Source organism: Peromyscus eremicus, chromosome 15 (assembly GCF_949786415.1).
Source record: "Peromyscus eremicus chromosome 15, PerEre_H2_v1, whole genome shotgun sequence".
Lineage (NCBI taxonomy): Eukaryota > Metazoa > Chordata > Mammalia > Rodentia > Cricetidae > Peromyscus > Peromyscus eremicus.
In genome coordinates this window covers 61001084-61024547 of record NC_081431.1, presented here as the reverse complement: position 1 = coordinate 61024547, position 23464 = coordinate 61001084, and the positions used below count along the sequence as shown (strand labels likewise).

The following is a 23464-nucleotide window of genomic DNA, read 5'->3' as shown; positions in this document are numbered from 1 at the left end:
CGGACTTCAAGCGCCCGCGGGAGAGAAGACATGGCTGGACTGTGCGTGAGCGTGCGGGCGCTGGCAGCTGCACTCCTGCTTTTTCTCGCCACCGTCTCTGGATCCACCGACCCTAGCGGGATGTCGCGGATCCCTTCCCAGTTCAGCGAGGAGGAGCGCGTCGCTATGAAAGAGGCACTGAAAGGTGAGTCCCCGCCCCCTTGTGCTCAGATGCAGGTCCCTCAGTCCCCTAGGCAGCCTAGGATTGTCACCGTTTGCAGAGGGACCCACCACTGCTCAGGCTAGAGTTCCACCCGGTGCGCCACACCGCCGCCGGCCAGCCCAGTCAGCGTTCCCGCACACGTCCCGGCACACGGTGCACGGGTCTGGCACGCCCCTTTCGCTGGTGTCCCCTTACCTAGCCTGGAGGCTCCGGCTTCTCAACTCTCTGCTGAGCCGGCACCCACTCTACCCCTGCCTGCCTCCGATAAGTGTTTGTAGCACTTTCAACTTGTGAAAGGTTTCGTGTCTGTTAAATCTCCGCGGTGTCTTTAAACTGATTAGCTTCGTTAAATGGGCCCGGGCAAGGACTGGGCTCTGGGTGGGTAGCAACATTTTTAGCTTCATTAAATGGGCCCCGGCAAGGACTGGGCTCTGGGTGGGTAGCAACATTTTTTAGAGGCAGTGGCACTCGCTGGCTCTGAGGGGAATAAATTGTTCTTGAAGTGTAATATGTATCTAGTTGCCCCCTAGTACGAGGGTCTAACAAGACAACTAACTCATTGGCCTAAGTCTGTGCCTTTCGAAAGAGGAGCATTTGTGTGGGCTCATGGGATGCTTTGTGACCCCTGGGCTCAACTCCTCTTTTCCGGTCATGAAATAGTGGATTAATAAAAACTGCATACGCAAACATGTGCAGGCCAACACAGGGACCAAATGCTAGCCCCTCCGTGGGAGATGGATTGTGCATATCCTGGAGTGATAGGCCTGGGAAGAGCTTTCCTGTCATGCAAATAGCCCTCTGCTAACTGGTGGGCTGCGGCAGAGCCCCTTTGCACAGAAGAAATCAAAAGTTTTTACCACGACCTCATAACAGCATGGGGTAGTGGAACTCTAACAAGATGCAGAGCATCCACGTTCAGATGCTGGATCTGCCCTCAGGTGGGCAGTTTAATCTTTTTGGATTTAAGATTACGGCTTTGGAGCTGGGTGGTGGTGGTTCACGCCTTTTTTGTTGTTGTTGTTTTTGTTTTTGAGACAGGGTTTCTCTGTTTAGCTTTGCGCCTTTCCTGGAACTGGCTTTGGAGACCAGGTCTGCCTCCTGAATGCTGGGATTAAAGGCCTGAGCCACCACCGCCCAGGCCTGGTTCACGCCTTTAATCCCAGCATGCCTTTAATCCGAGGCAGAGCCAGGCGGATCTCTGAGTTCAAGGCCAGCCTGGGCTACAGAGTGAGATCCAGGACAGGCACCAAAACTACACAGAAAAACCCTGTGTGTGGGGGGAATTCCTCCTTATGATAGTTGATCCTTAACTAGAGGTGATGTGTCTTCCAGACAAAACCTAAGTGCTCTAAAATCCAAAATTTTCTTAATGTCATGTTGACACTCAAAAAGTTTTGAATTTCAATTTTTTTTTAATCTATTTGAGACATTTTCTTGCTAACCCAGCCTAGACTCAATTGTAATCTTCTTGTTTTGTCCTCTGAGATTTGCTGGGATTACAAGTATGCACCACCACATTCAGCTATGGTTTCATTTCAGACTTTCTGTTTGCAAGACAGAATTTCTCTGTGTAGTCCTGGCTATTCTAGAACTAGTTCTGTAGCCCAGTCTGGCCTTGAACTCAGAGATCTACCTGCCTCTGCCTCCTGAGTGCTAGGATTAAAGGCGTGCCCCACCATGCCCAGTGGTTTCAGATTTTTATTAGAAACGTCTAACCTCTATCAAATTGAATCCTCCATCTCTGACTGTTGAATCTTAACAGGTGCCATCCAGATTCCCACCGTGTCTTTCAGCCATGAGGAATCCAACACCACAGCCCTTGCAGAGTTTGGAGAATACATTCGAAAAGGTCAGCTGCAAACTGGGGACCCGGGGTGGCAGAGATACACTGGAGGCCTTGTCCTTGACAAGGTGATAAGGAAATATATTTTGTCACTGATAGAGGACAGTTGCATTCTCAGGGGTTGCTTTTTACTTTGTACGTGGACCATATAGAAGGGAGAATCCAAAAGCCACACAGTAGAGGGTAAAGTGAGCACTATGGATTCGCCTTTGAAGAACTAAGAACTAGCCATAGTTCTCTAAGTACATATCCGTTCGATGTAGATCATTAGCAGGTAAAACAAGGGATTCTTTCCCTTGTGCAAACGTCCAGAGCTCTGTCCCAGCACCTCCCACTCCCACTACTGTACACCCATTCATACAGCTTGCAAGGCACTCCACCTAGTGGGCTCGCTCCATTTACAGTAATTACTAACACCTTCCTAAGCCTCTTGGCAGCCAGCATCCTTGACCTGTCCTATCATCCTCTCCCTTGATGACTGTGGAGTCCAGAGCTGGGAAGAATGCATTGGGGAGGGTGTTAGAATCCTCCTTAGTAAAAAAGAAAAAGAAAAAAGACCCCCCCTTTCAGGACGTCAGAGTGGAAGAAGCAGGCTTAGGAGCATCAAGGAGTCCCCTCTCTAACACTCCGGGACAAATGGATCTGGGACTAAAGCCTTGTCACCAGGCAAGAAGTCATTGCCAGAGAAGGGAGGGGATGAGAGGGGGAATAAACTACGGGGCCTGGAGATACAGCTCAGTGGTAGTTTGCCTGCTATTTGCAAGACCCTGGATGCAATCCCAAGTCTGTCTTCCCCACCCCCTCTCTCCTCTCTCACCAAAAATAAAAACAATTTAGATTAGAAAACTAAATATATACAGTGATATACAGTGACAGTGGACTAAGCGATAGATATTTATAATATATATATATATATATATATATATATATATATATATATACTTACACACACACACACACACACACACACACACACACACACACACATACACACACACATATATAGTTTTAGCCAGACAGTGGTGGCACATGCCTTTAATCCGAGCACTGGGAGGCAGAGCCAGGCGGATCTCTGAGTTCAAGGCTGGCCTGGTCTACAGAGTGAGATCTAGGACAGACACCAAAACTACACAAAGAAACCCTGTCTTGGAAAAAAAAAAGTTTACCAGGCTGCGGTGACTCTTTTAATCCCAGTACTGGGGAGGCAGAGGCAGGCAGATCTGTGAGTTTAAGGCTAACCTAGCCTACAGAGTGAGTTAGGGCAGCCTGGGCTAAACAGAGAAGTCAAAAACAAAAAACATACCTTTAATCCAAGCACTCAGGAAATAGAGGCAGGTGGATCTTTGTGAGTTCAAGGCCAGCCTGGCCTACATAGTGACTTCCAGGACAGCCTGAGCTACGTAGAGACCTTGTCTAAATATGTCTAAATAAATATTTATTCATGGAAGATACAATAACAGCAAACATTTGTCTATTTTGACAATCCAGTAAGAGAAAAAGTTGGTGGAGGTGCCCAAATAGGCAGTCTCTGACCAATTCTAAAGCGGGATCATGCTCCATGCTCCCCATCCCGGCACATCACAGACAGGTCCATGGTTCTTTACCCTTGGGGAAGACCTTTTCCCTAAGAAAGTGACTATGATGTCAATAGCTGTCTAGTATTGTGTCTGTTACAAGATGGCTCAGTGTAGTTCTGGGGGGTATTTGGCACTGTACAGAAATGTGTTCTGTGGGCATAAAAAACACGAATTTTCATTACGCATCTGATTGTATGTGGTACACCAACATACAATCAGGCAAAACATATATACTTAAAAAAGTAATCAGTTTTTAAAAATATTAAACACAGCTGTCCGTATCCATGGATTTCATGTGTGGGTTCTACCAACCTTTGATTGAAAATATGAAAAGCTAGACATGGCAGCTCACATCTGTAACCCCAGAAGGCAAGCCAGGAGGATCATGGGTTCATAGACTACATGGTGAAAACATGTCTCAAAAAACAAAAGAAAAATCAAATTTTGCTGTCTTGAATAGTTTAATGTCAACTTGACTCAGGCTAGTCATCGGAGAGGAGGGAAGCTCAGCTGAGAAAATGCCTCCATAAGATTGGGCTGTACAGAGCCTGTAGGTCATTTCCTTAATCAGTGATTGATGGGGGAGGGTCCAGCCCATCATGGGTGGGGCCATCCCAGGGCTGCTGGTCCTGGGTTCTGTAAGAAAGCAGGCTGCATGTAAAGATGGATGGAGAAAGGGGTTTGCTGCGTGACTCACTGTGTCACACTGCAGCTTCCATGACGAGATTTTCCCTTTCTCTCCCTTTTTTTTTCCTTTTTTCTCTTAAATTTTATTTTGTTTTATGGGGGGGGGGGGTAGGGGGGGTATGGGAGAGGGAGCTGGGTGGGACCAGGAGGCATGATATGAAAGACACAGAGAACAAATAAAAATAAAGTTTAAAAAAAAAGAAAAGAAAGCAGGCTGAGTGTGTGTGTGTGTGGGGGGGGGGCAAGCCTGTTGACTGTACCCCTCCATGGCTTCTGCATCAGCTTCTGCCTCCAGGTTCCTGCCCTGTGTGAGTTCCCATCCTTACTTCCTTCAGTGATGAGGAAGTGTAAGTCAAATTAACCCTTTCCTCCCCCAGTTGCTTTGGTCCTGGTGTTTCATCACAGCAATAGTAACTCTAACTAGATCCTTGCATGTCTCTGGCTCTCTGTCTACATCCTGCTGGTCCAGTTTGGCCAGTGTACCCTCAGTAATTGAGGCAAGGGCAGTTTCTTTGCCCAGATGGCCAGCTTTTGCCATAAAGAAAGCAAACTCCGTATGGAGGTACCTTGATGCCCATTGTCTTCTCTGAAGTAAATTGGTGCTGTCAGGAGCAGATGTGTCTTGCTGCCATGAAAAGCCTCAGGTTATTAAACATATTAAATGCCATATTCTATAGGTCTTTGAAGTGAAGACCATCTAGCTATCTAAACATATCTGTTTATTACCTTGGAAACATACCTAACATGACCATAAATTTGACTATTATAGATGGCTATTAATCTATGTTTCTTAATTATATATTACATTTTTAAATAAGCTGCATAAACATAATACCCTAAACAAGAGTAGAAACATGCATACAGTATAACAAAATTAACTTTAAATTTGTATCAGTAAACTAAAATCCATACAACGTAAAATTTTGAGATTAATATTTGTCTTTTGGATTAAAGTAGATTCAATAACCTACTCTTTCATCCTATCATTTCTATATCCCCTTTTCAGAGCAAGATCCTTGAATCTATCTCCTTTGTTGCCCATCTTGCCTCAGCTAATAACTCCTCAGACTCCACCCTTCTTCCTCCCAACATTCTCAGTTTGGCTCTCCCGCCTAACCTTATCCTGTTCAGCTATTGGCCAGTCAGCTTCTTCATTAAACCAATCACAGCGACATATATTCACACAGACTAAAGGAATAGTCTACATGTGTGGCTGTTTTGCCTGCATGTATGTCTGTGCACTGTGTAGACAGTTTCCTCAGAGGCCAGGAGAGGGCATCAGATTCCCTTGGAACAGATGGTTGTGGGTGCTAGGAATTGAATCTGAGTCCTTTGCAAGAGCAGCTAATGTTCTTAACCTCTGAGCCATCTCTCCAGCTCTAATATTCAATGGTACGGTTTTAAATAGCATATTAAAATAGGAGGGGTTTGATCCTGGAGGGAATGTCTGTGTGTGTATACATTATGTTACATATATATTATAATGTACACACGCACACACACACACACACACACGTATACACACACACACACACACACACACACACACACACACAAGAGGAATTTCAGAAAGTGAATAGATGGATCAGAATTTATATCTGTGAGGAGCATTCATATTCAAAAATAGAAAAAGAAAGAAAAGGTCTTGGGAGCGGGGAAATGGGAGGGACTGAAGGAAACTGGCCCTGGCTTTCTAACTGCTTCTTATTCTTTTGTCTCAAGTCTTCCCTACAGTGTTCCACAGCAGCCTTATCCAACATGAAGTTGTGGCAAACTACAGCCACCTATTTACTGTCCAAGGCTCGGACTCCCGTTTGCAGCCCTACATGCTGATGGCTCACTTTGACGTGGTTCCTGCCTCTGAGGAAGGATGGGAGGTGCCCCCGTTCTCAGGCCTGGAGCGTGACGGCTTCATCCATGGCCGGGGCACACTGGACAACAAAAACTCCGTGATGGTCTGAAATGCTATGCTTCATACCTGACCTAGAGCCCAAAGTTTACTCCAGGATGGGAGAATTTGACTGGCTGTGGGAGAGGCAGGAGGTTATGGTTGAAAGAATTAGCTGGAGCTGGGTGGTGGTGGCGGCAGCGCACGCCTTTCATCTCAGCACTCAGAAGGCAGAGGCAGGTGGATCTCTGAGTTCGAGGCCAGCCTGGCATATAGAAGGAAGGGAGGAAGGGAGAGAGAGGAAGAAAAAGAAAGAAAGAAAGAAAGAAAGAAAGAAAGAAAGAAAGAAAGAAAGGAAGGAAGGAAGGAAGGAAGGAAGGAAGGAAGGAAGGAAGGAAGGAAGGAAGGATAGGCTGTAGCAGGCCTGAATGGTAGCTATCAATTTTTCTGGATCTTGATTTCTCAACCATGTAGTAATTGGGGGTAGATAATCCGCTACACAGGAACCCTTTCAGCTTGCATTAGTAGATGCATGCTTTTCTCGGATATTAAGGGTTTTCTACAGAGCTCTGGACCACCTGAAGTTGTTCTCTTCAAAGCCAGTCTGTCAGAGCTTAGTGCCACCATCCCTGATGAATGACTCTGACACCCTACTTAGATAGTGAACCTTTCTCCTCTTCTGAATCCTAGGCAATCCTGCAGGCCTTGGAGCTCCTGTTGATCAGAAACTATAGACCCAGAAGATCTTTCTTCATAGCGTTGGGCCATGATGAGGAGGTAAGCCGTGTACCCAATACCTGTCTCAGGGTCTCTTAGAGGTGGGGTGCTTTACCTAATCCAGTAGACCCATCAGCTGCAGGGGCTCCATGAGATTCTGTAGCTGTTCGCCAGTTTCTCTGTGTGCCTGTGTGCCAGAACTAAACTTCCTCGTAATAGCTAAGGCAAGCAGAAAGTCTGGCAATGCTACCCCAGGAAACCGAAGTACAGCAGAAAGAGAACTGAGCATTTCATTCCCGGAGATGCCGCCGGCTTTAAACCTTGACATACCCTTCACTTCTGGATCCCAGTTTCTTCGTTTGTGAAATTAGCAGGACCCAGAGGGACTCGGACATTGGATGATTCTGTGAGACAGAATTATCTGGGGCCCTGCCCCACCAAAAAAGACTAGGAAGGAAGGTTCTGGAGGGGCCAGCTGAGGGAGTCCACATTCGCTGTCTCTATTTGTCTGTTTCTGGCGGAGAAGGGCATTAGCTTTGTGTTCTGGGTGTTCTTCAGGTGTCGGGGACAAAGGGAGCTTGGAAGATCTCAGCACTCCTACAGGCTAGGGGTGTTCGGCTGGCCTTCCTTGTGGACGAGGGGAGCTTCATCTTGGAAGACTTTATTCCGAACCTCAAGAAGCCCTTTGCCATGTAAGTGAAGCACCCCACCTTCCACCCTGAGAGAGTTATCGTTCTATTTGAGACTCTGCAGCCCGCCACCTGGAAGCCCCAGTCACATTCTGTTGCGTCACCCTCCTCCTCAACATGTCCTGGCCTGGGCTTCCCCTCATGCCCTTCCTCTAGTGTTCAGTTTTTCAAAACAGCATGAGGCTAACCTCCCAGACCACCATGCAGATGAGCCGGAAGTACAATCTTTTTGTTTTGTTGCTTTGTTTTTATTTTTTGAGACAGTTTCTTTGTGTAGCTTTTTGGAGCCTGTCCTGGATCTGGCTTTGTAGACCAGGCTGGCCTCGAACTCACAGAGATCCACCTGCCTCTGCCTCCCAAGTGCTGGGATTAAAGGCGTGTGCCACCGTTGCCTGGCATGACTTCTTAATTCTACGAAATCTCAGACCGAATGGGCGAATGGGCAGGATCCTGTCTCTGTGAATCCTCAGACTGAATGGGCAAGATCCTGTGTCTGCCCACCTTATTTATTTATTTATTTATTTGTTTGTTTATTTATTTATTTATTATGTATACAGTGTTCTGCCTGCATATGTCCCTGCAGGCCAGAAGTGGGCACCAGATCTCATTACAAGTGGTTCTGAGCCACCATGTGGTTGCTGGAAATTGAACTCAGGACCTCTGGAAGAGCAGTCGGTGTTCTTAACCACTGAGCCATCTCTCCAGCCCTTTTTGTTTTTGTTTTTGTTTTTTTGGTTTGTTTGTTTTTTTTTTTTTTTTTTAATTTTACGTGCATTGGTGTTTTGCTTGCATGTGTGTCTGTGTGAGGCTGTCAAATCTTGGAGTTACAGACAGTTGTAAGCTGCCATGTGGGTGCTGGAGTTGAACCTGGGTCCTCCTCTACCCACCTTATATTTCTGTCTCCACTTCCTGAGTGCTGGGATTAAAGGCATGAGCCTCCCATGTGCTGGGATTAAAGGCGTGTGCCACAGCTGCCTGGCTCCATGGTTAACTAGTGGCTGGCTCTACCCTCTGATCTCCAGGCAAGCTGTATTTGTCAGAACACAAAGAAACTCTCATACAACATGAGCCCTGTGGGTCTAGGGAAGCAGCCTGAAGACTCATCTCTGGTCCTCTCCCACAGGATCTCAGTCTCCGAGAAGGGTGCCCTTGATCTGATGCTCCGGGTAAACATGACTCCAGGCCACTCTTCAGCTCCCCCAAAGGAGACAAGCATTGGCATCCTTTCTGCGGCTGTCAGCCGGTAAGCAGCTCCTGGCTCCACCGCAGCTCCTGGCTCCCATCCCAGGACTGCTTTGGATGGAAGACCTGGTATTTGCCCACTCTGAGACTGAAAAGCCAGCCTGCCTATACTTCCTGCCATAAAGCTGGCCCGAGGAACAGAGGTGCAGGCCACCAGTACCAAGGACAGGACTAGGATCAAAGGATCTATCAGTATAGCTAGAGGGCATGCAGGAACCAGAAGACAGAAACCTAGCCAGAGAGCTGGGTCGTCCGGAGCCCAGCCAAACAGTTAGAATTACGAGTTGGCACTGACTGGTAAAGCTGTCTAAATTCTGCTGTTCTGGCAGGAGGACCAAGATAAATGCGAGGCACTGGCTGTGGATAAAGACCCAGGTTTACAAGAACAACACTTACCTGTGTCTAGGTTCTCTTAGCAAAGTAAAAAGAAAGTGTGCTGGCTAGTTCAGTCAGCTTGACACAAGCTAGAGTCATCGGAGAGGAGGGAGCCTCCGTTGAGAAAATACCTCCATAAGAGGGGGGTATAGGCAAGCCTGTGGGGCATTTTCTTAATTAGTGGTTGATATGAGAGGGCCCAGCCCAGTGTGGGTGGTGCCATCCCTGGGCTGGTGGTCCTGGGTGCTATAAAGCAGGCTGAGCAAGCCATGGGGAGCAAGCCAGTGAGCAGCACCCCTGTGTGGCCTCTGCATCAATTAACCCTTTTCTCCCCAAGTTGCTCTTGCTCATGGTGTTTCATCACAGCAATAGTAACCCTAACTAGGACAGAGCTGCTTTGTGTCAGGGAATACGGTAAAAATTGAGATGGCCCCTACCCTAAGGAAGCCCAAGTTAGTACAGTAGACTGGCAGTCCTGCCACAATTTGGTAAGCATGGAGAGAGTGGGCACAGGGTGGCAGAGGAGCGGAGCAAGAGAAGGACATGACCCTGACTTACACCTGTGGCCAGGAAGGCTCCTGCTGATGCTCTGGACCTTCAGCTCGGCTTAGTGGAGGTGACAGGCGGGTGGATGACTGAGCAGACTTGTTGAAACTTGTACCCATCTCCTGCATCCTCAGAATGCTGATCTTGGTCTGGAAGAGGCCTAGTCTTGAGAACTCTGTTTCTCTTCCAGACTGGAGCAGACACCAATGCCGAACATGTTTGGAAGTGGGCCCATGAAGAAGGCATTGAAACTACTGGCAAATGAGGTGTGGGAGGAATGTTCCATGCTCCTGGCCAGCTATGTTGGAGGAGCAGAAAGTGGGTGGAGAAGGAAGGAGCTGGAGAGTAATACAAGGGCCACTCTGTCAGTCAGGTCTCCGCCCATTCTCACCTAAGCCCAGCCAGCGGCTGAGCCAAGAAGGGGCGTGTTGTCTGAAGCTGGTAGGACTTACCCAAGGTCCTGCGGCCTAACATGCCCAGGTCCCCTGGAAAGCTGTTTCTCACTCATCCTTTGTGACTGCTGAGCAATTGTTCCAAAGAATCAGATTTGTCCATCCCAGTGGAAAGTGCCTCACTCCAGCAGAGACTGAGTCAGCTGATGGGGGGGAGGGAGGAGGTATTGAGCACTGAACCCTAAGGTAGGCCTCAAGGAGAGAGACTCAGGCCTCAGCAGCAGTTGTTGTGTGGACCCGTTCCCTCCTGTTGACCTTGATCTTTCTTTTCCAGTTTCCCTTCCCTGCCAATATAGTCTTGAACAACCTGTGGCTCTTTCGGCCCATTGTCAGCAGGTAATGTATTATGTTTCCCCCTCTAAATCTCCCCTCTCCAGTCCCCCACACCCCCATTTCTTGGCTTACCTGGCCATAGATACTTTGTGTAATTAATGTATAGTCTGGTGTCTCTCTCAGCCTTAAAGGTCTCCAAGGTTTAGGGCAGAGAGTGAAATTCCAAGCCTTCTTCTTAATGTCTAACCATAACCTTTTCCCTGTAGGCTAATGGAGAGGAATCCCGTAACCAATGCACTGGTCAGGACCACCACAGCCCTCACCATATTCAACGCAGGAGTCAAGGTAACATCATCCGGGTCCTCCGGTTACACTTGCACCTCCAGCCCTTGAATTTATATACGGGCTTCCCCTTCCTGCTGTGGCTACAGTAAAGGAAGGGCCAGTGTGGTCCCGTGCCACTGTTCTGACATCAGCTGGAGAAGCCTCAAGAGCAAAGGCTCCCGCAAAAGTCTATAGCCCACTGAGTGTGGTCACATCTATCTAAACATGCGTAGAGGGGGACTGGGGGACTGGGTCTCCTAACCCATGCCCGGAATGTAATTCCGCATGTTTTATGTTTTCCTAGCACTTCGGTCATAAGGACTAAAACTTTCACACCCTTTAATCATCTAAGGTCTCTATTTTTGTTTATTCGCTTACTTTTTAGTAGGGCCAGAGGTCAAGCCTCTAGCCTTCTACCTGGTGAGGGCTCTACCACTGCACCACACCACCGGCCAAGTAGAATCTTTCATAAAAGTCTTTGTTTTTGAAGATTTATCCACCAAACTAATTCAGTGGGTGGTTAATGTATGTCCCCCGGGTATAAATTCAAAGACACACTCACTTGCCACTCATAAAATTTATGATATCTTTTCCCAAAATCTGCCTCAGTAAATGTAATTTCTATGTAAGTCTTACTTTTCTAGAAATAAGGAGCAATAATTTGATAAGCTTTTATTCCATAAAGAAAGCATTAAGTTTTCAGTAAACTGGCTCACTTGCAGTTGAACTACTAAAGAGTGTCTCTTGTTGGGGGACCAAGCCTGGCCCACAAGCATAGGGCTTTGAAGAGAATTAGACCCACCCATAACCATCAAGGCCACCAACACAACTTCAAGCACCGCCATTTTCCTGAGGCACAATATGATCTTGAACTGTACGAATCTGGAAAACAAGACTGATTTGGGCTTGGCGTTTTATTTGTATGGTGCCTCACCGTGTAGCCCTTGCTGATCTAGAACTCACTATGTAGACCAGGTTGGCCTAAAAACCACAGAGATCTGCCTGCCTCTACTTCCTGAGTGCTGGGATCCAAGGCATGCGCCACCACACCAGGTCCCAAGTTTTGATAGAAGTGAATGATGCCTCCAAACTTACTTCTGCCGTAACGAACCTGAGCCAACCCAGGTTATCTTCACCAGCTCTTGTTCAAAGTAGTCGTATATGTCCAGCTATTGCTTGATCGCCAACATATTGTGCTCTTGCCTTTGTCCTGGGATGTTCTCTCCACCGGGGCGGGGGATACTCCACTTGATTCTTCTAGAACTATGCAAGTAGCATCGCTCCAACCGCCAGCTGGAAAAGCAGAGGTGCTATGAAGGAGCAACTACTCAAAAATCACACTGCCAGTTTGTACTAGCCCAGCATGTTACCGTACCTGGTGCTTTTTTGGCATCTTACCAGTTCAGAGAAAGATAAAGGAAATGTCTCTCAAGACATCAAGGAAATAATCCCTCTGTAGCCTGTCTTCTCCACACTAGTCATAAGCTCAGACAAAAAATAGGTAGATTTTTGTATCCAGACATGTAAAACAACCACCACAACCATCACTTAAGGGATTAAACACAGCTTACTGTGGAGGAGACCCTGGAGACCTTGGGTGTTCCACCACGAGTAAGCGCCAGTGTTAACAGAAATGGCCAGGGTGTCCTGGAAACATGTACACAGAAGGCCCCCAATGGCACAGCACAGAGTTGTCTGGGCAGTCGCAGGGAAAGCAATCCTGTTCTGTGAGCCCTCCAGGACCAAGAAACACAGAGATCTCACCTAAAGCAGAGGCCCTAAAAGTTTTTAATATAACAGCAGGTCGAGGACCAGGAGAAGACCAGGGCAGACTCCAGCCCTGGCTCCTTAGACCAGGGCGGTTGCTTCCCTTCCTCCCGGTTGGTAGTTGGTGTTTCCTGGGCAAGGGCCAGCTCTGGAAGGCATGAGGAGGGTTCAGGCCAGCTTTCTGGTTCTCTGTCTAGGTGAATGTCATCCCCCCATTTGCTCAGGCTACAATCAACTTCCGGATTCACCCTTCGCAGACTGTACATGAGGTATGTACTTACCTTCCAAAGAGCGGGTGCAGCTTCAAGAAGTAGCAAACCTGAGGTTTGTTTTGTTTTGTTTTCCAAAAGTTCCTATGTATCAGCTGCATAAGACATATATGGTTTGGGAAAACTTGGAGTCTGAGGCTGAGAAAGAAATACAGCTAAATGATAGTGATAGTTTAAATCTTTATAACGGGCTTGCTGTGTGCTTGGCACTGTGCTTTGGTGTACAGACACATGCACTCACTCACTAGCACTCACACCACCCAATAAGGTTAGGATCATTACTGTCCCCACTCAGCTAAGGAGAGCTGGGGTGCAGAGCAACAGAGCAGTTAGGCGGTATGCCTGTGAGTACATATCCGACAATCTGGCTCCAGGGCTGCTGCTTTTTCCAACCCTTCACTGCTGTAATAATCAGGGGTGAACAGTCTCCCACAGGATCACTGCAAAGCCACCTCGAAGGTCAAAACAGCCTTTTCTTACTAATAGAAATCTGAGCTGGTTGTTAAAGGACCATTAAGATGTTGCTAAGAGGGGCTAGAGAGATGGCTCAGTGGTTAAAAGCACCTCTTCCAGAGGTCCTGAGTTCAATTCCCAGCAACTACATGGTGGCTCACAACCGTCTGTAATGGGGTCTGGTGCCCTCTTCTGGCCTGCAAGGATACATGCAGACAGAACACTGTATATATAATAAATCTTTAAAATAAAATTTTAAAAAAAGATATTGCTAAAAATAAGATCTTAAGGCAAAAGAGTAGATAAATGAGAATATAGGGGAAGTTTGAGACTAGCTTAGGCTAGAGACCTTGCCTCAAAAACAAGACATATGAGCAATACTAAATGAACTCAGCTAGTTGTAAGTGGCGGGGGCGGTCAGCTTGTAAAAAATAATAATTTAAAAAATGAGGCCATGAATTTGAGAAAGAGTGGGGGAATATGAGAGAAGTTAAAGGGTGGAATGATGTAAATATAGTACTCATGAAATTCTCAGTAACAACAAAACCAAGTAGATCCATGGAAAGCAGAGCAGAGCTGGGGAAATGGCTCAGTGGGAGAGGGCTTGCCATGTAAGCCTGAGGACCTCAGTTTGGATTCCCAGCACCCACAGAAAAGCCAGGTAAACTGTGAGCGGACATTTCCATGTCCCAAATACACACACAGCCGCTTATATGAATTATAAATGCTCAGCCGGTAGCTCAAGCTTATTACTAGCTAGCTCTTACACTTAAATTAACTCAATTCTTATTTATGTTTAGCCACATGGCTTGGTACCTTTTGTCAGTACAGCATTCTCATTTTACTCCCTCTGCATCTGGCTGGCAGCTGCTGACTCCGCACTTCTTCCCATCATCCTCAGTTTGGCTTTCCTGCCTAACTTCCTGCCCAGCTACTGACCTGTCAGCTTTTTATTAACCAATGAGAGTAACACATATTCATAGTGTAGAAAAGGATTGTTCCACAGTGCACCTCTTAACCTAGCACTTGGGGAGCAGAGCTAGGGTCCTTGGAGCTTGCTGGCTACCTAGTCGATCTAGCTGACTTGGTGAGCTCTAAGCTCAGACCCTGTCCTAAAAACATAAGGTGGACCAGGATGTGATTGATGGTACATGCATTTAACCCCAGAACTTAGGAGACAGAGGTAAGTGAAACTCTGAGATGAAGGCCAGCCTGGTCTGTATAGCAAGTTCCAAGCCAGATGTCGTAGTCAGTGTTCAGGTGCTGTGAAGAGACACCATGACCTCAGCAACTCTTATAAAACAAAGCATTTCATTGGGGGCTTGCTTAAAGTTTCAGGGCCTTAGTCCATTCTTACCATGGCAGGAAGCATGGCAGCACACAGGCAGACATGGTGCTGGAGAGGTAGCTGAGAGTTCTACATCTGGATCCACAGGCACCAGAAAGAGAGAGACCCTGGGCCTGGCTTGGGCTTTTGACACCTCAAAGTTCATCCCCAGTGGCACACCTCCTCCAACAAGGCCACCCCTCCTAATCTTTCTAAGCAGTCCCACTCCCTGGTGACTAAGCATTCAAACATATGAGCCTATGGGGACCATTTCTATTCAAACAACTACACCAGGCAAGGCTACATAGTGAGATCTTGTCTCAAAAATAAAATAAAAAGTAAGGCAGAGAACAATAGAGAAAGGCACCCAACATTGACCTCTGATCTGTTTATCACACATGCACACACATAGGAACATATATGCACATGAACACACACACACACACACACACACACACACATTCACAATGACAATAACAAAAAAAGAAAGAAAACCCCAAGAGGGCAACCCAGCAGCTGGGAGGTGGATGGTACATTCTAGAATACAGTAGGGACTCTGGCCCGTTTCCTCAAGGGTCAGACACACCTAGGTTTCTTTCTCCTTGTTGGTTTTCAAGAGTCCTTCCCACGTAAGATTCATCTGATCCTATGCAGGGAGGGAGGTGCACTCATGACAGACACAGGAGTGGGTTAACAGCCTGCCCGGCCTTGGGAGAGGGGCCTGAGCTCAGTGTGAATCCTGGATTCGGCTGCTTTTCATCAGGTGCCAACCTTGTTCTCCCTGGAGGCTCATAGGACCAGGAAATCACTGGATTTAATCAGCTGAGCTTTCCACCTGCTTTTTTTTTTTTTTTTCTTTTTTTCCAGCCCATTCCAATTCTATTCTTTTCCAAAGGCTATTTTCCACCCATTAAGGTTTTCATCTCCCTGGTCCTGGCACTTTCCCCTCCTAACCACAGAGGCCTTCCCTCTTATCTATCTGATGACACTCCTGGAATCCCCAGGACTCATCCTGGCCACCTGCCCCAGTGAGGGATGGAAAATCTCCATCCTTTAGAAAGCTCAGAGAACCCATTTGTTCTGACTGCTCTTTCTTGTCCAGGGGCCACAAGCTCAGAGCTTCATGCTGGGTCCAGTGGGAACACATGTGGAGGCCACAGCTCCCATCTAGCTACATCTATTCTTCCCCCAGTGTAGAGGTCGGTGACTGGGGCCACACACACACACACACACACACACACACACACACACACACACACACTCTAGTTGAGAGCCCTCCCATTATATTATATTCCCAGCCCCTCCCCATTTTTTCCTACTTTGTTATTTTGAAACAGGGCCTTGCTAAGTTACCCAAACTGGCCTTGAACTTGTCATCCTCCAAAGTAGCTAGGATTACAGGCCTGCACCCCTGGACCTAGCTAGACATTCTTCTGAGCACTTGGGATAGCGGTGACCTGGAAAGACAAGATTCCCATTCTAATGGTACTTGTGTGTGGTCCAGTGAGAAGGGACAGCAGCATGCAAGTTATCGAACGAATGAACAAGGTAGCAGAAGTGGGAAGTAGCATAAGGGTAATTGGCTGCCATGTCACACGGTGATTGTGAAGCGGCAGTGGGGACATACGCAGAGTTAAATGCAGGGGCAGTGAAGTGTTAGCTGGCCATATTGACGTGCCTTTTTTTTTAAAAGACGGGGTCTCACTATGTAGCCCCCACTGGCCTGGAACTCACTGTAGATCAGGCTGGTCTTGGACTCACAGATCCTTCTGCCTCTGCCTCTGCTGGAATTAAAGCTATGCTCAACCACACCCAGCCAGCCAGCCAGGCCTTTACTCCTGCTCTCAGAAGGTTCATATAAGACAGTAAGTTAGAGGCCACACTGGGCTACAGTCATTGTTTGTCTGTTTATAATGAAGGGACATGACCCCTTCAGCAATAATCAGAGGCACAATAATGGGACTAGAAGGAGGGACTACCAATGGGGAGAGAGATCTCCAAGGTTGCTATGGAGTACACTGACCTTTTAGTTCTTGGTCTACAGTGCTTCTGACACATTACCACAGTCTGTGGTGCTCTCTTTTATGTCTAGAGATATTTTCCTTTCACATGAGTGTTATGTTTGTTGATGGTAAGAGTATTGGCTATCTAAAATTTGGTCAGGTCTTAATGGTTGTGAATCCAGCATCCATCCCGTTCTGTAGGCTGCTTACCGGAAGACCCAGAGTGGGCGGCAAACACTCAATATATACTGTCCCATTTTTTAGCATGCTGGTTATGAATATCTTCCTTGTGATGCATTTGAGGCATGGCTTGCTGTAACACCTAACCCCAATTCCTTCTTCCATACCATGCATACTGCACTGAGCAGAATGTAATAGTAGACACGTCATAAACACTGAGAAGAATCTCAGCTCCTGGTCACAGAGGAGCAAACAGCACAGAGAGGTCTGGGGGCTTGCCCAAAGTCACACCACTGTGAGCAATTATCCAGAGCACAACATTTTCATCATGCCTCATTTACTTTAACCCATCCTTCTCGACCTTAGGAATATCTTTTTGCCTCTTCTCTACCAGTACCATATCCTCCTCTCTTCAGACTCAATTCCTAACGCCAAACTACACACCTAAGATGAATGCTTTTCTTTTTGTTTTGTTTTGTTTTTCGAGACAGGGTTTCTCTGTGTAGCTTTGATGCCTTTCCTGGATCTCGCTCTGCAGACCAGGCTGGCCTCGAACTCACAGAGATCCTCCTGGCTCTGCCTCCCGAGTGCTGGGATTAAAGGCCTGCGCCACCACCAAAGTGATTAATTCTTTTCTGATCCTCGCCTCCTCTTCTGGTGTACTCAGGACTCAGTAAAGCACCTTCCTTAGGTACTCAGAGACTCAGACCAACACTGCCAACTATACAATGGGTGAGGTACTTAGGAAAACCACGCCTGTTATCATTTTTATTGGTTCTTGTCTGTCTTACTTAGTTCAAGTAGCCAACATTTATTCCTTTTTACTTGCTCAACACCATAAGGCAATGAGGCTGACACACAGTGTCTGCCTCTGAATCAGGCCCTGGCCTCTCACTAAAAGGACTCAGTCATCATACCTTCTTCAGTTTCCAGATGCAGAAACCTCTGGAGTGACTGAAGAAGGAAAAACAGGCACAGCCACTGTCTACTGCACAGGCAATAACTTAAGAGCCTTTCCCTGGGTATAACAATGTGTGCAGACTGTACATACCTTTTTTTTAAGGTAGTGGGACTTGAACCTAGGGCCTTATGCATGCTAGGCAAGCATTCTGCCATTGAGCCATACCCACAGGGAGTTTGATTGTTATTGAGAGTATTGGGCATACTAGTGCTGAGGTAAAACTGAGCTCTGATGGAAAACCAGTTCTTATAACCCTCACCCATTCCCCGAAGGGCATTTGCTTCGATTCTGATGGAGTTTCTGAGCTACAAGTGGGAACCTTCACTGCTCCCTCCAGATGTGACTTCTACCACACTTCTAGGGGCCATTGGCCTAAAATGAGTACTCCAAATAATGCCCCCATCCAGGTGATCTCTAGCTATGAGAGACAGGCCTTTGTAGGGCAGAAGCAGCTTCAGACTCACCGCAGATCAAATGGTGGATATTGAGCTTTTCCCTGTGGGGCTGACTGGATTGGGGGACCACTGTAAGCCTCCAGGTCCATTTCCTCATGTGACCTGAGCCTCCACATCCTTCCTGGGAGCAGGGATTTCAATGAATTCCCCTTAGTCAACTCAGGCTCTATCTTCTGGGAGTTTCCTCATGGTCCTGCTCAATAAAAAGAGGCAAAGGGAAACCCTTCAGCCACAGCACCATGCTCCTGATTTTGTGTGCATGGTGAGCTCATCTTTCTGGCTTGGTGTATTTGGTTACAAATCGGCGGCAGCTCAAGAGAGGAAAAAGAAAGCTACGTGGTCTAGCCCTTTGCAACCTGTGGCTGCACCCCAAGGTGCTCAAGTTGGAGCAGGATCGGCACCTTGAGGTGGCTGAGATTCTCATCCTACTATCCCTTAGACTTTACCTAAGCCCATGGCCCACAACCCAAGGGAAAAAAACAACTTCCAGATTATCCAGTTCCCCATCTGACTCGGAGCTGTAAGATAATCCTCCCAAACACTTAGCTGAATTCTGCCATGCTTTCTAGGAAGTGCCAGCTCTTACATCACCCACGGCCAGGCAGGAAAAGCTGGGGTCCCACTGCAAAAAACAATCTTTTCTCTAAACTCCAGAGTGCTACCTTGATCTGAATTTGGTGCTTAGGTAGCAGATCTGTGACCCTCTTTGTTTCTACCCTGAAGGTCCTAGAACTCGTCAAGAACATCGTGGCTGATGACCGTGTCCAGTTACATGTGTTGAGATCCTTTGAGCCCCTGCCCGTCAGCCCTTCAGATGCCCAGGCCATGGGCTACCAGCTGCTTCAACAGACCATACAGTCTGTCTTCCCGGAAGTCAATATTGTCGTCCCAGGTAATGACTTCATCAGCTGTGCCTGGTGGGTGGTGGTGGCTGGGGCTGCTTCCTATCTGATGTCCCATTCCCTACCCCCAAGCCAGCCATTCATCCTGGAAACAGCTGGCTGCTTCTTTCTGTCCCTGGAACTGGATTTTCCCCTCGGGTGGAAGTGAGAAAGGAAACAGGAAAGGGAGAGAAACAATAAATTAGGTCAGTTGAGGATGGGTCCTTGCTTAACCTAGAGCATCAGTGTTCCATGTCCCTCTGCCATAGAGGAGGAGGTGGCTTAGAATATTCCTCTCCTAGAGGAGTTACCTCCAGGAGAATAACAGCTGAGCAGCCGGACTCAGAATGGCAGCCCAGAAAAGCCTCTGTCCGAGTCCATTTATACCAATGCTCCTCAGTCTAATGCCTGCAGATCCCTGTGCATTCCCCCACCTTCTAGCATACCATCTAAATCTGCCAGTGGTTCTCCCAGGGAACTTCATAAAATGTAGAACACCTGGACCCACTCGTATATCCCAGCTGGAATCTGCCTTTTTGAAAGATGCTCCCAGAGGATTTTGGCATAGTGATGACTGAGCAGTTTCCAAATCTCTGGTCTCGATGTGTGGGCATGTTCTAATGTGAAAGCCTGTGTCCAGTTCCTTCTAGGTAGGTTTACACATGGCTTTCTACGAACTTCTAAGAACCCCTAGCTCTCGCAGTCCATATACTCCTCTTTCAGCCTCAAAGGCTCTCTCCACCCCATCCTTACCTCTGGCCATCATCCCATCAGTAGGGCCAGACTGCAATAGGGGTGGAGAAAATCAACAGGAAGAAATCCACAAAGCACAGAATAAGACTCAGGGACCATTTGAAATGAGAAGAGGAAAACAGAACAAAACACAAAATTCCATCTTGAACTATCTCACTGTCCTTGAACTGATGCTGGGAATGTCCTTTCCCAGAGGCCATGCCTATTCAAGGTGAACCCCAGCCCAGCCGGGTGACCTATCCTTTGGGACAGTAGGAGATTGGGAGGAGTTTCCTAGGACTTTCCTATCCTAGCTTTGCCTCCCGGACAGAGTCATCCCTCAGAAGATGAGACTAGCAGAACATTCTGCTCCATGAGGAGGGATTTGTTCGGCCTCAGTAAAATGTCCCCACAGTTGTTTACTTCTGTCCTAAGTGATACACAATACAGGCCAAGGGGTCTCTCTAAACTCTTGATTCCTCAAACAGCAAATGGCCTTGACTGTGAGGATACAATGAAAGGGCTCCTGGCCATCCTGGGACGAGAACAACTTAGCTTCTGACCACTCAGGGCTTTCTCACCAGTGCTTCATTCCATGTTCCTGGTTAAAGCTATAGTTTTTGTAAGGATTTGAAAAGAAGAAGCTTAGACCATAAAAAATGTCCTAGGTGCTAGGTGGTGCACGCCTTTAAGTGCCAGCACTTGGGAGGCAGAGGCAGGCAGATCTCTGAGTTTGAGGCCAGCCTGGTCTACAGATCGAGTTCCAGGACAGTCAGGGCTACCCAGAGAAGCCCTGTCCTAGGCAGATGCTCTTAGGAAGTCCCAGGAATTGGCTGCCAGTCAGTCACCCAGCTTCCCCTACTTCATTGGCCACGTGGCTCACATAAAGCCCATTTCCTCTTCCTCTTCCCTTTCTAGGTATCTGTATTGCCAATACAGACAGCCGACACTATACCAACATCACCAACGGCATCTACCTGTTCAACCCCATTTTCCTGCAGCCTCAGGGCTTCAGTAGGTAAGTGGAACGGGGTTAAGCAGCAAGGCAGAGAGGAGATATATCTGAACTGTCCCTTCCCATTTGGGTGACTTTCAGAATAGAGGAAAGCCAGATTCTGACAAATTAAAGCGATTCTAGAACCCAGTTTGGCATCATGGCTCAAGGAATAGTGGCGATAACCCCCATGTGTACTCCTCTTTTGGAAAATGGAGAGAACCAGGTGACTGGTGAGAACTTGTTGAAAATAAGGTAAAGCTGAATGTAGTGGCCTATAATCCTAGCACTCAAGAGACTGAGACAGGAGGATAGCCATTTTTTTTAATATTCTTATTTTATGTATGAGTGTTTTGTTTGCATGTATAGCTAGCTGTACACATTTACATGCATTGCCTTTGGGGGCCATAAAGGGCCACCCCAGAACAGATGGTTGTGAACCACCATGTGGGTGCTGGGACTCAAACCCAGATCCTCTGGAAGAGCAGACAGTGCTCTTAACTGCTGAGCCATCTCTCCAGCCCCATGGATTGCCAAACTTAAATCCAGCCTGAGCTATGTAACAAAACCATGTTAAGGAAGGAAGAAAGAGACCCCTAAGTAGTCTTTCTCACAGTGAGAGACTACTCACCCCTGGACCTCACTTTCTCCACCTATAAAATAAGGAGACCCTCCAACATTCTTTGATAAGCAAACACACATGAGTTCACAGGTGGGCATGTCAGTTGGCCTTCTCAGAAGAAATACTGTGGAAATCCAAAATGTGAGAACCAGTTTTAACTGTCATGTGTGACTGTTTTGTGACACTTCAGCTAATTTTGACTCTTGAAGGTTGAGAGGATAATTTCCATTTAGCTTTCTGCAATCTATTACATCAGGCCTGATTTCTTCACCACACCACAAGTCACTTGAAGCAGAATAAAAGTGTTTGAATGTGATCTTCATTATCATAAATATAGTTATTGAATGAATACTGCAAATGTAATCAATGAATACCACAACTGCAATTAATATCATGAGTGTAATTAATATCTTGAATGTAATTCATGCCACTGAATTGTGAACTTAAAAATGGTTACAGTTGCAAATATTATGTTCATTTAAAAAAATAAGGAGGCGGGCAGTGGTGGCCCACGCCTTTAATCCCAGCACTCGGGAGGCAGAGTCAGGCAGATCTCTGAGTTCAATGCCAGCCTGTTCTACATAGTGAGTTCCAGGGCAGCCAGGGCTACACAGAGAGACCCTGTCTCCAAACAAACAAACAAACAAAAGCATGGTATTTATGCTGTGGGGTTTGTTCCAGTTGGGGTAAGTGGCCCCTCTGTTTCCATCATCTTCACACTTTGGTGGGGAGTATGAGCTCTAATGGCAGTGTTCCTAGGTAGAGGCTGGGGGGGGGGTACCCCGGGCTGTTGCCTTCCTGCCCTCTCTTACCCCCTGTGAGCAAAACCGTAGGGAAAACTCAGGCAGGAGGCTCTATTCTAAGAAAAAGAGAATCAGAAAGATAATTCTACCAGAGGAGAAATAAATGGAACTCAGAACCAAAGACTGGGTTAAACTCCCCCAGAGTTTATTCATTGTTTTCCCTGCTGTTCTTGTGTGTGAGCACAGGTCCTTGAGAAATAACTGGTATGTCACACAGAAGCTGGCAAATGACTTTTTCTCACCTTGCCCCCGTGGAGGGCCAAAGACCAGTCATGGGTGGGGAGGGGGCCAGGAAGGGTGTTCTGTGACAGCTCGTGTGACCCTTGTCTCCTCCCCCCAAACGCTTCTTCCCTCAGTATCCATGGAATCAATGAGAAGATCTCAGTCCAGAACTACGAGAACCAGGTGAAGTTCATCTTTGAGTTGATCCAGAATGCTGACACCTACAAGGAGCCAGTTCCTCACCTGCACGAACTGTGAGGATCCAGCGGTGCCCAGCCCTGGGCCAGGACTAACCTGCGGGGAGCTGGTTTTGACAAAAGGTTTGGTGGAAACCACCTTGTCATGCATGCAGAGTTCGTCTGCCTGGCTCCCTCCTCCATTCACCATAGAACAAGCTCCAAGGAGGCAGAGAAGATACACAGATCTAACCTGACATCCCTCCGACGACGTCTGTACTCTTCCCCTGAGCGGCCTCTACTGCCTCTGTCCCTGTCTTGGAAGGTGTTGGCCTGTCTCATGCTGGTTGTTCAACTTGTCTGCTTTCGCATTTGTTAAATGCAGATTTTGGAAAAATCTCAAGCAGGTTTTTAATCTAGATAGAACGCTAACTTGAGCTGGACTGTCTTCTAGAATTTCCTTTCTCCCGTCACCCGCTCTCTTCGTGGGCTTGGGAGCTGCTTCCCTACCTCTGCTTCCTTCCTCCACTCTCTAGTTCACATCTGAGTAACTTGGTCAAACTGAGAAGCTCCCCCAAGCACGGTCCACCAAATAAAGGGGTCTGTGCAGCGTCAGCTGGTCTCTGACAGGTGAGCTTGAGGGGAGGAGGCTCTGAGGGAACCCCAGAACTCCTGGTTCCAGAGGCTGGGGCCTGAAAAAGCAAGCTGCTGTCCTCGGGCTCCTGGAACTTTGCTCCCTTCTCTGCCCAGTTCCTGCCACCTGCTGTTGCTGCCCCACCCCAGGAGGCACTAATCTGTGGAAAC

The 23464-nt window shown here is 47.4% G+C and overlaps 1 protein-coding gene across 1 annotated transcript; it reads left to right on the top strand.

The window, feature by feature from the left end:
- Window positions 1–23464, top strand: Pm20d1 (peptidase M20 domain containing 1). Its single transcript, XM_059280588.1, has 13 exons — window positions 1–184; window positions 1965–2051; window positions 6032–6264; window positions 6888–6974; window positions 7473–7606; window positions 8727–8846; window positions 9957–10032; window positions 10493–10554; window positions 10758–10836; window positions 12780–12851; window positions 18954–19122; window positions 20762–20861; window positions 22619–23464. Exons 1-13 carry the CDS (start codon window positions 31–33, stop codon window positions 22740–22742), a joined length of 1497 nt encoding a protein of 498 aa, XP_059136571.1. The 5' UTR covers window positions 1–30; the 3' UTR covers window positions 22743–23464.